General features: G+C 37.7%; 1 protein-coding gene across 1 annotated transcript in view; it reads left to right on the top strand.

Annotated features, from left to right (window-relative positions):
• The window catches only part of LOC139720651 (phosphatidate phosphatase LPIN2-like), a 28974-nt gene extending 15369 nt beyond the window's left edge, over positions 1-13605 (top strand). The window contains exons 9-18 of the mRNA XM_071632008.1: positions 244-407; positions 1340-1441; positions 2325-2377; positions 2707-2712; positions 2793-2934; positions 8935-9083; positions 9830-10069; positions 12341-12455; positions 12757-12860; positions 13440-13605. Of these exons, the coding sequence (XP_071488109.1) occupies positions 244-407; positions 1340-1441; positions 2325-2377; positions 2707-2712; positions 2793-2934; positions 8935-9083; positions 9830-10069; positions 12341-12455; positions 12757-12860; positions 13440-13605 (1241 nt within the window). The remainder of the gene's footprint in view (positions 1-243; positions 408-1339; positions 1442-2324; positions 2378-2706; positions 2713-2792; positions 2935-8934; positions 9084-9829; positions 10070-12340; positions 12456-12756; positions 12861-13439) is intronic.
• The last annotated feature ends 215 nt before the right edge of the window (positions 13606-13820 follow it).

Genomic DNA, 13820 nt, shown 5'->3' with positions numbered 1-13820 from the left:
TATGTGTGTCTTTATTGATGAACTATCATGGTTAGATATGCTTGCACTTGCAGCATAATGGACATTGCTAATATGACGTGAGTGTGCAGTAGATTTGATTGAGTCTGCATTGATGTTTGGTTCATTAGCATTCACACAGTGCACAAGGAAAGAAAACAAATAGAAACCCCATCACTCTCGCCCATCAGATCCAGTTGAAAGGACAAACTTTCAATATTATTATTTCTCCTCAATGAATTTCAGATGAATTTCAGAAGCACCTGATATCGTACGAGGAGTTCTGCAAGGACCCCACCATTCTGTCCAACCCCAAGCTGGTGCTGCGCATGAACAACAAGTTCTTCAACTGGCAGATGGCAGGACCAGTCATCGTCTCTCTGCTTGCCTTCCAAAAACCCCTTCCGGAGGTGAGTTTGTGAAATGTTGTAATGATGCAAAATAGGAAAGAGAGATAGAAGGGAGAAAGAGAGAGTGTGTGTTACTGGGATTAACATGTACTTGTTGATAGCGTGTTAGAACATCTGGTATAGAGCTATCTGAGCTGTATGACTAGTCCAGAATTTACCATTGAATATGAATTTCCACTCAAGCTGTTATAAAGATAATATAAAGTTTTGGAACCTCAAAAGTTTCCCTGAGTTTCCTTGTCTTAGTTTGTGTTTCAGGTTAAAGTACCTTTCATATAACTAACACTGTGAGACTTACTCGCCCCAAAGTGCTCTCATGTCTTAGTAATCATGCAATAATGGTTTCATACCAGAGCAGAGCGGGCTCTGAAAAATTCGAACGAGCCGTTAGTTTGACTTGATGCAGTACCGCGATAATCAATGTACACGTATTGTACGAAACCATTATTGCATGATTACTAAGACATGAGAGCACTTTGGGGCGAGTAAGTCTCACAGTGTTAGTTATATGAAAGGTACTTTAACCTGAAACACAAACTAAGACAAGGAAACTCAGGGAAACTTTTGAGGTACCAAAACTTTATATTATCTCTAATATTGGCAGTTTTGGCGTGTTTATCACTATCATGTTGCAATCACAAAAAATTTTAAAAAAGGATTTTCTGGCAAGAAAATTGTCCCACATTCTGTATTAAAAACAGATGATGCACATGTCTTTTTGTGCATCGGTAGGAGTAGCATGTATGCGGTACCTAGGGAATTTAGCCTTAACCCACCCAACTTCACCTCGTGGGTAAGCATTCCATAGTTACCATGTCCAGTAAAGATATTACAGAGCATTTTCCTCAATATTCCATTATCCCTTCAATTCCTTTGTAACATAGTAATTGATGTATTTTTCTTGGCGCTGCCTCTCCATGTCCACCTTTCAGGAGGTAGCCACAAATATCATGAAGGAGCAGATGCCGAAAGGGAAGAGAAGCCTGGCCTCCTGGCTATGGGGTAGCACCCCCAAACCAACCACACCAAAGAAGGTGAGTACCGGAAAGGGGTTAGCTCTCGCCCCTCTTCGGAACAAAACATGACAAAGTCAAACAAGGCAAGATAATATAGTCACTATTTTGGCTCCATATCAGAGCAATTACCCCCCCAGCTAAATACTGGTTAGTGATATTAGGTTAGAGTAAAGATTAGGGTTAGGGATAGGTTTAGGTTTAGGGTCTGGGGAAGGGTTCAGGGTAATTGGAAAGGGGGTAATTGCCCTAGAACTTTTTGGCTTATTACAGACCATAAGATGCCAGAACATAAAACAGAAGCAATATAGAATATTAGAATGCAATATGAAGATATGGGACAAGATAGCAAAATAGTGCAGTGTTACCAGTACGGTAGTTTAACTTGATGTGAAAGGAAAATCCAGAGAACGAAAATGAAAAAGATCAAATGGGTCCCTCAGAGGAGGTGGTAAATTACCCAATATACTTTTGTTGTGGAGTTATTATCTGTGTGAAAATGCTGTAATTTCTACTTTTTACAAGACATATTAGAGCCCTGTGATAAAAATTTCTTACATGAATATATGGCTTAACTCAGTTCATTGGTCCTTACACACTTGGAAAGCAAAGTAGATGTACAATCCACTTCCCCAGCCCCCCCCCCCCCCCCCCCAAAAAAAAAAAAAGGAAAAAAAAAAGGAAAGAGATGATGAATTTAGGAATAGGTGAATGATTGGTAAGAAAATTAATAGATTTAAAGGTATATGACTAAATGAAGAGATGAGACTTTCCCCTTATAATCGTGGATTCAAATTTACCATAGTTAAGCAGTGACATTTCAAAATACTACCACCAATGGTTCATCGTGAATGGAAACATTTTTAATGAAACGTGCTTTTATATTCCATTTATTTTGATCCAGGAGCAGTCATTGGGAGCAATGGATGACATAATTCAGACTGAAGAAGATGACAGGTACATATGTAGTCAAGATCTGATTTTGTCTTCTATCTTTTTTTTTCAGCTTTATAACCTCTTGATATCTCTTCATATGTCTGCATGTGATGCAAATCCAAACCCATGAAATGAGGTTACAATTGCACTTCTTATGAATTTGAGAAAGATTTTCTGATTGAGGCCAACCCGTTTATTTGCCAAGAAGATGGAAAAATCCTGCATTATTTGGTCACTGTCACCTCTTTGTTCCTGCAGTTCAGCTTCGCATCATATGTATTGATATGTTTTTTGCACCCAGACCCTTATGACAGAGTTACATTGTAGATGGAAAGTGTAACCATGATTAGAACAGTGTTAACGTTTGGCAAAGTCATACGGGATGTTGGCAGCTTTCATTTTATCCCTTCTATTTCACTTTCACATTCCCGTCCAGGTTGCAGAAATATTCAGTGGAGTCGGGTAACAACTCGGCAGACGAGCTGGAAGCCCCGCCCAGTCCCGACAAGCCATCGTTGAGGCGACGAACGGGGACGGAGAGGTACCGCAAGATCATCAGGCTGTCTTCTGAACAATTGGTAAGTGAGGAAGAGGAAGTTTGTTCTCTTTAAAAGCTTCAGGGAATGGTTAAGGGTGTGTGTGTCTGTGTATCAGTGGTAGGTGCATTTGTGTGTGTGTGTTGGGGTGAACTTGTTGCCATTGTGTTTGATCCATTATCCATTATCTTCCTTGATAGTATTAATGAACTAAGGACAGTCATGTTAGATAGACAGGTTTGGAGGCGCAACTTTGTTCACGAAACCCGAGTTGGCATAGGCTGAATACATGCCCTCGAATTAGTAGTAGTAGTAGTATTATCTTTGTTTTAATCCCATAGGTACTCTACCTGCAATGCACAGCCATACTGCTTTATTGTGACTACTGCTACGCAAACAAATGGCTTCTCATTAGTATGATATATCATACAGATCATAGAGCTTTCTCCTTGTCATCTAAAAGGCATCAATTTTCAGGTTTTCAATTTACCCATGAGATCTCAGGTTGGATGTCCAGGAATGCATAGTAACTTGGTACAAATTGTACATGGCCATTTTTACAATCAGTGGTGTAAAATGCAGTATTGGCACTAATTGGTGTATAACTTTCTTATACACTGACAGATATGCATTATTTTTTCTCATAAACTTACCACCCACAGTGTCTACCTTGGGTACCTTAATGAACTTTCCTCTCTTTTTCTTTCAGATGTGGCAGGCACTTACATGCTTGAAATCCAACACTTTTGGTGTACTCACTCTGACATAGTATTTTTGTCAGAGCTAGCATATTAAATTGTTTATTCCTTTTCATTATTTTTGTTGCTGTTGTGATAGACAGGTATCCAACATTAAGAACTATTATGTTTACCAGGTTCTGCTTTGTCTTCTTTAAATACTGAAATTGTCCAAACTTTATGTTTCGGAGGTGACATTTTCCGTTAACAATTAACCCCTCTTTTGAGTTAGCTCTTCTTCACAATTAGAAAATTCAACTTTGCTAATTTCCATCAAAACAGAATAGTAATCAATCTGACTTAACTTTGATCCAAAGATTATTTGATTCAAATAACTCATCTTTTTTTGGTGAGTGTTTATAAATTTATGTAACTTTTCCGTTAACATTTCTGTCACCTCCGAGACAACGGATTTATGTATTTAATTTTTTTATTCTTGACATCAGTTCTACATTACATTTGCAAAAATGTAACATATCCCCTCACATTATCTCTGAAGGAAGGTAGTAGAAATAAAGCCTGTTGTTTTCATTTCGGAGCAATTTACAATTTTCCGTTAACACTTGTCACCTCCGAAACAATTGTCACCTCCGAAACAACAGGCATATTATATTTGATAATTTCTCGAAGACAAAGCAATTTTGTTTGATTCTGTCCAATTGACAGGAATCTCTTTTGGATGACAATAGTAATATGGCAACAGGAAGTGAGAATTTTCTAGGGATTAATAAAAGATTCAATAAAAACTAAAAATTACTGTTTCGGAGGTGACAAAACACTGTTAACAAGATTTTTTGTTCATTTCTGTTGAAGAGAAACCATATCATGTACACCAATGGTTTCATTTATTTTAGTAACATAAGTCTCAAAGTGGAGAAATCAACTACCACACTCTCACTCTTTTTTTTATTACTAGGCTGTACATTTTAGGGCAAATTTACATTTTTTCACTTTTTTTAACAATGAGAATGCACAAACTACACCCATCTGTTGTATATATAATATTGTAATCAAGATCATTTCTCCTGCTTTAGTAAAGTAAACATATAGATGCTTTCATCTTAGAAGCTTGATTTCCAACAAGCAATTTAGTTGTGAAGATTTACCAATCACAGCTCTCCATGTAGGTTGCTTTTTCTTGTGTTTCGGAGGTGACATTGTTTGTTAACACCGTATTGTTATGTGATAGTGAAAGGCAAGATTTCAGTTCCTTTTCACTATCTATTAACATTTTCTAATGTACATTTTACTACAAAATCATCACAACAGAAGTGACTTTTGTATACATAGCTCACCAGAATTCCCTTGATACCAAAGTAATACATGTGGCAGTTCATGCATGCCCTAGTCCACAATCTTTAAAAAAAAGAATGTAAAAAAAAAAAAAAATCATCAAATAATCAAACTCCACAAAAAGGCCACATGCCTATAGCTGGTGCACAACTTGTTCTTGAATTCATAGTTGTTTTTCCATGTACAATGTGGTAATCATAAACAAAATTATGTGATTTTTTTTTTTAATATGACAATAATTATTACATTTTCCAAGTTGAACCAATTGTTTATGACATTGTATTTTTTAAGATTATTGAAGTTATGTGACAACTAAAGTGAACAGAGGAACAAGTCCCCAGGACTGGAAAGGGAAAGATTAAAAAAAAAACAAGATTTGTAGTTCTATTTCAGTACTTTTGATGAGGTGTTTACCTTGTTTTGTTATTATGTTTTATCATAGAATTTGGCTTAAAGTACTGGAATTTCAAGGAAAAGAAAATGGTTTCTTAAAGGACAAGTCCACTTTCATAAACTGTGTATGTGGATTGAGTGAATGCAAATGTTCAACAGTAAAACATATCATTGAAAGTTTGGGGGAAATTGGACAATCCATTCAAAAGTTATGGGTTTTTTAAGTATCTGCGCAATCACTGCTGGATGAGACGACTACGACAGTGTATGATGTCACATGCATACAACGATATAAGGAAAATATAAGTGAATTTCACAAAACTTTACTTTTTGAAAAAAGTGCACATTTCTTCTACTTGCTTCTGATGTATTTTAGGGCAATATTATTCACCCTGCCTTCCAAAAGAGGGAAGTCATGTGTTCTTTTGTTATGCAAGAAAAGTGAAAATACAGAATGTTGAATTTTCTTGATACTTTCTCTATATCCTTGTACACATGTGACATCACAAGCTATAGAAGTCTTCTCTTTCAGCTTTGACTGAGCAGAAACTTTAAAAATCCATAACTCTGGAACGGATTACCTTACTTTCCTCAAACTCTCACTGATGTGTTTTACTAATATTGCTATATTTACTCCACCCTCATGTCTATTGAGGTGAACTTGTCCTTTTCCAGTTTCGGTCCCTTATAGGTTTATTTGAGACCAGTTTGTGTCCGGGACCTTCTGTGAAGTTGATGGGGAAAATTACTGAACAACAACAAATTTTCCCCTCAAGTTCACAGAAAAGCATTATGCTGCTCTCTTCAGCTGGGAAACACAAACTGTTGTCTTAACCAAACTGTAAAAACCTGTTAGAAATTAGTATGCATTACAACCTCAAACAAAATATGAGCTGGTATCCATTATCATGAAAGAGAATAACCAAACAAAATAACAAGTAAGAACTGAAAGAAAGAGCTTATATTTGAAAATTAAAGCCATGAGGAAAGACATGAATGTTCACTAAATAGTTTAACACCTGAGAAGTTGGGTTGTCTCTGTGTTGTGTCACCTCAAAAACAATACTCCAGTAAAATGTTTTTTCTTATCATATACTTTTTACTCTCAAAAGTGACTGTAAAATATGCATGATTTGCAGGTAATTTTCAATCAATTCAAAATGATAGGTAAAACATATTTTAGTAATGTCAACAGTTTAAATGAATCTGGTGTATAGAAAATTTATCCAAGATGAACCAAACACCTTTCACCAGTATTATAACATTTGTATGGTGGCTATCAAGGATGATGAAGAATTCATGAACATCCTTGAATTAATCTATTTATAAAACTATGTGCAAACAAACACATACACAAGTCAAATAAGAATTTTTGCTTTTGGTACATGTATTCATACCGTAAGTCCCCGCCAAAAAATTACAGTGGTACCCTCTGCAACGATAACTTTAAAGATAGTGAATCAATCTAAAATACAATGTAAGGGATTGAAACTATAACTCATTGCCCACACCTTACAGAAAACCCCATTCAATTTGCTTCAGAGGTCAAAGAGAATTGAGGATTTTTGTAGAGCATGTGAGGAATCCCTTCCCTCCAAGTTCTGCATGTGTTTACACATTAATATGCAGTTCCAAGAGCATCCAAGTGCTGAACTTGGAAGGATCGGACTCCTGACATCCTTTATAACAATCCACGTTTCTTTGAGATCACTTAACCAAATTAACTGGGGCTTTCTGCAAAATAGAGCTAAGATGTTATAATTTAAGACCCCAAAGTAGAATTTAGTTGATTTAATCATATTGGGTGCTATCAATGCAAAAGTCTAATTGTAAATTTTTTTGGGGGGGACATACTATATGAATACATGAACACAATGTTAACTTTGAATGTCACCTCCGAAACAAAGTTATTCTTCCCTGGTGTTGTGGAATAAAATATTCTGAGAGTAAAGAAACATTACTGCAATGATCTTACACCCTCATTTCAATTAAAGGTAGAAAATGGAATGCCATGTTTCTTTAGCTTATGTCCATCATATTCTTACTGTAAATTAATATTTTAACACAATGTTAACATTGAATGTCACCTCCGAAACGAAGTGATTCTTCCCTGGTGTTGTGGAATAAAATGTTCAGAGAGCAAAGAAACATTACTAAAATGATCTCACACCCTCATCTCAAGTTAAGGTAGAAAATGGAATGCCATGTTTCTTCAGATTACAATATTTAGCTTACATCCTTCGTCCAAATGGAAGGCAAACTACCGGTACCCATGCTAATTAATGAAGTGTAAAAAAAAACTTGTTCTGTGTGGTTTATCTGCTTGAAACAGGAGTTACTTTCTTGTTCTCGAGTTATAATTATTAAAAACATTGATAGAATGAAGAAGTTTTTGTGTTATTGTCACTTATTCTCAAAAAAAGTGAGTGTTAATATTAATGTCACCTCCGAAACATTCTAATATGTTAACTGTCACCTCCGAAACATCCATGTGTGAAAAATCCAAGTTTTAAAGAAATGATTGGAATTTCATTTAACCTACATAGGAAGGTAGCCCTTCTTAAAGACTTGTTATAGTAAGAGTTTGACCTGGCCTGCCCTCCAATAGATAGTTAAAATCTTAAAAATTACATGTCAATTGGTATTTTTAGCAAAATTTTATAAATCTCATGTATTTTTTTTTAATTCACTTTATATTCAACCCCCAAATAGTTTTGATTCACAAACTATATATTGTTGTTAACCATATAAACTTTGCACGGTGAAGTTTGACTACAGAGTTTTGTCAATATGGTGCAATTCATGAAAGCAAAATTTTGCTTAAATTTACTTCAGGTGCCAGGGTTTTCCTTAAATTACACCAATAACCCTTCAGCTTTAAGGTCTGAAATGTTATTTTTTCAAAAATTTGAATACTTTCAAACAGGAATCAAACAGAATAATGAAAAAATATTTTGTTTGAAATTTTGACCCTCCGAGTACAAAAGTTACACCACTGATCGTAAAAAAGGCCACATGTAACTCCACCTAATACAAATTGAAATCCGATGCCTCTTCTGTTTAGTGTAATTTGTGAGCAGTGCCAAGCTTCATTGAGTCTGTAACTGTTCGTATGCTCCAGTGCTTGCATTGACTGCCCTTGTCATTCTCACCATAGCATTAACTGCCTGTATAATTCTGATATAAATTTACATCAAATAAACCATCCCAAGAAAATGCCATCTAGATGGAATATTGTACCAAAGTATTAAGCTGTATGATTGTACTGCAGTCTGATTTGAGACCATGGTATCGATAGTTTAAACGATTCAAAGTGTAGCTGGTTTTGTTAATTTTATGTGTAAATAGCCATGCGTTGTCCCTATACTCAGAGGCAAGTTTACAAATTGGCTAGTGATACTACCCACTACATTCCCCTCTCTTTGATTTCCTTCACTGTATACGCCAAATAGCAAGTCTCAATTTTTTTGCGGATCGGGACTTTCCAACAATTTCGTGAGTGGTCAAATTCGCAATTGTGAAGTACAATTCTGAATGGAGAATTGTTTGAATCAATCTTTGAATTAGGCTATTATCATCATGGTCCTCCGCATCCTTCCATTTTTTCCCCCTTCTCCAGGAGAGTCTCAACCTCCAGCCGGGACCCAACGAGATCCGCTACTCCGTCACCACTCGCTATCAGGGCACGTCAGTCTGCGAGTCCACCATCTACCTCTGGAGCCACTCCGACAAGATCATCATCTCGGACATCGACGGCACCATCACGAAGTAAGTCTGGATTCAGATGCATCGTGCCATTTGTAGAGACATACAACTGAAAAGTCATTTGTGTATGTGTAATGATGCGTGTGTTTGCAGTGTGAAATCAAATGCACAGCCAGCTGTACATGGAGAAGACAATGTGGACCTCAACATGTGATTGAATGTTTTGAAGTTGATCAACCAGAATGCGTGTTGAATGTTGCGCAATCAAAATTTGAATCAAAAGACTCATCACCGCCACCTATATTGTATTTGTCCCGAGGAAAAATTTTGCAGTATGTGGTACTGGAGCCACATTGTTTTTTGTGCAGGAGCATCTGCTGAATGGAGTGGTCTGTGATCTGATGCATATATTACACTGTCTTTTATGCACAAATGATATTCAAGGTTGTCTGTCAGAATTTTTCATGTGGTACCCTTTCCAGAGCAGGTACACTTCTGTGTGTAGAGACTGGACTCACAACACAGAACAAATTATCAAAGGGATTTGTTTAGAGCAGTTAGTAATGTTTTTGCACAGTGTCCCACATAATGATTCTAGTCAGATGACTATCTGGACTATTAACTGCCCTGTTAAAATTTTATGTCTGTAGTCAAATATTTCATAATACAGAGACTGCACTAAGACTGAGAAACAAGCAAACAAAATCAGAATGCATAGTCCTTTTTATGTTATTCCCTTTTTAACTGAGTATTTTGTGAAACATACACATTGCGGCCATTATGAAACACATTTTTGTTTCTCATCCCAGGTCGGACGTCTTTGGCCAGATCCTGCCTGTTCTCGGGAAGGACTGGACCCACATCGGTGTGGCGCAGCTCTACTCCAACATCAAGCACAACAGCTACAACTTTCTCTACCTGTCCTCGCGGGCCATCGGTCAAGCCCGCTTGACCAAGGGCTACCTCAACAGCATCCAGCAGGACAAGGCTTCCCTGCCGGACGGGCCGCTGCTCCTCAACCCTAGCTCACTCTTCCAGGCTTTCCATAGGTAGGGGGGAAGACATTCCTTGTCTTGTCTGCATTTTGTGTTCTTTGTGTGTAGTATTTCCCTTCTATTGTGCACCATAACATCTATCACACCTCCTTCCCACATTTGTTATAATTTTTTTTTTGTGTATTTTCTCCTCTTACATAATTATAATAGTTTACACAATACTGGTATGTTACAGCTGTTATACTTCAGGTATATGCCCTCTGGGGTATAATAGATGCGTAGCAGCAGCGATATATTCAGCATTTCTTTCATGTATTTATGAAGTCATTATTTTAACCCGTTGAGGACGAGTCCTGAGTATACTCGGGCAGGGGTTTATGGGAAATGCGTGTTGTAGCAAAATCAGTCCGTCCTCAACGGGTTAAGTAAATGCTCTGTAGGATCAGTAATCATTCTGTGCCAATTCACAAATGGCATTTTTCTTCTTGTACTCGTGGCATGCTAAAGTTTGATGGATGCCTTTGAATGCTTTTGATTATGCTTAACCCTAACTACGCCGGGCTATTTAGGTAGTTGATAGAGCCGGGGGGGGGGGGGGGGGGGGCCTCCCAGGCCTCCCCTCCAGATCTCGGCCGTCGACTGCGCGATCGCGACAAAAATTGGCACACACATTGCCTATGGTGTAATCTAAAATACTATGAAGTTATTTTTTTCAAAAAATCATCATATATGCTAAATTATGCTAATTTATGCATGATGATGCATAAAATCAGACTATTTGGTATAAATCACAAAATAAAGCTCAAAACAGGCACATTGTTTGTGTAAATATTCTTTTTAGTGTCCTTAGCAAATGTAATTGAAAAAAATTGTGATATCAGAAAAAATTCTTAAGTATTTCATTGTTTTTTTAAAATTTCTTATGTATTTCTGTGTTTTTTCGACTTTATGTTTTTCATTGTTTTTTTGATGAAATTTGTCCGCGACATCGCTCCGAACAAGAAAATATGTTATTCATTGATTTTAAGCAATAAAACACCAAAATGATCATGCTTTTATGAAATTTGCCTGTAAGCACAGTTTGCATTGAAATTGTACAGGAATTAACGTTTTTGAGCAATTTTTGGTCTGACATGCATGTACATATTTATGCTTAACTTCGGACCGCGCGCCCGGGCGTCACAAATTTGGTGTCAAAAGATGCGGGAGACTTGAAAGAAAAAAGTCATGAAACGTCGCGGCGATAGCTTTTTGCAATTGCGATACATCGCGCGGAACGTTGAGGGGGGGGGGGGGCCTCGGACGCCCCCCCCCCCGGCCTAGTTAGGGTTAAACCAGCCTTTGCAAATGTTCTTATTTTGTACCTGATAGACTGATATGAGATATGATGTAACTGATATATATATCTTTATAGTAAATACATGTAGGTAGAGTAAAATATGCATTGTGATTGGGTAGATTGCATCACGTGATTGTGGAAAAACTTCCGTATAGTAGACGGTCTTGCAACTATACCGAACGCTTATAGCACGCCTACGCTTTATCTACGCAGAGATTCGCGCAGCGATGGACGTACGTGTGTAGTAGGACAAGGCCAAGCATTTCAACGTATGCGCGCGTAGAACACTAGATGCACAAATGTAACAGTTTAGTATACGCAAGGTCTGCTCGGCAACACGCATACGCGGCTATGCGCTACGTAAACAAGGTTACAGTTAACTCTGTGTGCAAGAAATCACAGTAGGCCTAAGGTGAGACTTATGTTAGATCTAAGGCCTAGACCTAGGGAAATTCATCTCGATTGAGGGACCTATTTACTAAAACGATTAGGGCATGCTCTACTGATCACCAGTACTGGACTACATAGAACTTTGAATACTAAATTATCCCTTGTGCAGTTCGGCCGAGGTGAAACAAAACAGCACTCGGGATAATTTAGTATTTGTTGTTATACAATCCAGTATAGTGCATCGTAGAGCATGCCCACTTTGTATAATATGGTTTGCATATATTGCCTTTGTGGACCTACAATGTATTGTATGATGTTCAATTGATAGTATGAAGCTTGGTTTAAACGCTATTTTTTTATTCTGAAATGTAATCATAAATGTTCAATTTCTATCATTTCGTAAGCACTCAGAGCCATATGGGTAGAGGGTATTGAATATCATATGTATTGCATTGTATTGTATTATATTGTATTGTATTGTATTGTATTGTATTGTATTGTATTGCATTGTATTGTATTGTATTGTCTTGTATGATACCAGTAATGGTCAGGAGATCTCATAGTTTGTCTTTCTGTCTCTCTTGGTGTCCATACAGTGAGGTCATCATACGCAAACCTGAGGAGTTCAAGATCAAGTGTCTGAAGGACATCGAGTCCCTCTTTCCAGAAAGCATAAAGCCGTTTTATGCTGGCTTCGGAAACAGGATCAATGTAAGCACCTTTGACATACATCTTCTGACTACATCAGTTAGCATTTTGTAGTTCTGTATGACCCGAAAATATTTTTCTTGCATTGCCATCATTCTGAAAGAAATGAAATATATGTCGTGAAACATATTTCTTGTGGTGCTGGATACATACTTTAAAGTTTGTCCTTTTCATAAACTTGTTTGTGCACAGAGATTAAGGATTTTCTGTTCATCGTAGAATGTATCTAGGATAATGTGGCTTGTTTTAACTTACTGTAGTCGATGAGAAAATGTTATTTGTCTTTTCACCTTCCCAAATGTAGGATACGTGGGCGTACCGAGCTGTTGGCATTCCCGTGTCCCGGATCTTCACCATCAATCCACAGGGTAAAGTCACCCACGAGATGACCCGAACATTCCAATCATCGTAAGTATCTATCACCCGACCACTCTAGAATCCATCTTCATCAAAATTTGCACTATGCTGGAAATGACAAGGATTTTCTGCACTGGGAAGTCTCTTTTGAAGCCGAAGATTTTTGATACAGGATATCTGCAGAATGTAGATTCCCTTGCTTGGAACAGTTGTCACATTTACATAAATAAATAAATATCCTATTCAATAGTTGTCCAGTCCATGCAGTGTTAGTTAGTCATGGATCAGCACTTTGGAATCTTGAATCATGAATTTCAGTTTAATTCACAGGATCATTGTGATATGATAGTATTTTCCAAATGGAGCAATGGCTTAATGTGCTGAGAAAGCAGCTGTGTTGAAGAAGTTAGAATAATTATCAAGCCAAAATGTCTTAAGGCAATTAGTAACATTTCATATTGTACTTTATGTAAGAATGCAGAAAGCATGATGAAGTTTTCTTGAAATGTGTTTATGGTTTAACCATCCCAGGAAGTGCTAGCATATATATACCTGTAAAGGGGGAAGACTTTAATTGGAGAAGAAAGTCTCTATCACACATTTTATTTCTTTGTCTTGATTGTTGTGCAGCTACCCGAAGATGAAGGACCTGGTAGACCATGTGTTCCCGCCTCTCAGCCGGCGCACCAGTATGGCCCTTGAGGCGCCGGCCGAGTTCAGCGCCTTCACCTACTGGCGTAACCCCCTCCCAAACCTCGCCCCAGACGACGACCTCCTGAAGGAGACCTCACCCTGAAGGTGGACCAGGGGGTAGGAGAGGAGGAACCGAAGGAGCTCATTAGCGGCTGTTGATTGGCCAGTCTTCGTTAATCCTTTCAATCTCGATCCAACTCATGCTGCCCATTGGAAAGGATGTTCCCTGAAATGATTCACAATCCAAAAGCTTAATTGTCAATGGGTTAAGAGAAGAACCGAATCATGGCTGCCATGCACAAATCAGTCGGCCGGTCT

Source organism: Diadema antillarum, unplaced genomic scaffold, assembly GCF_040938485.1.
Source record: "Diadema antillarum isolate AM-2024a unplaced genomic scaffold, OU_Dant_1.0 scf00000131, whole genome shotgun sequence".
In the NCBI taxonomy this organism is placed as follows: domain Eukaryota; kingdom Metazoa; phylum Echinodermata; class Echinoidea; order Diadematoida; family Diadematidae; genus Diadema; species Diadema antillarum.
Note: the sequence above shows the minus strand (reverse complement) of the source record. Positions and strands in the feature narration are given on the sequence as shown.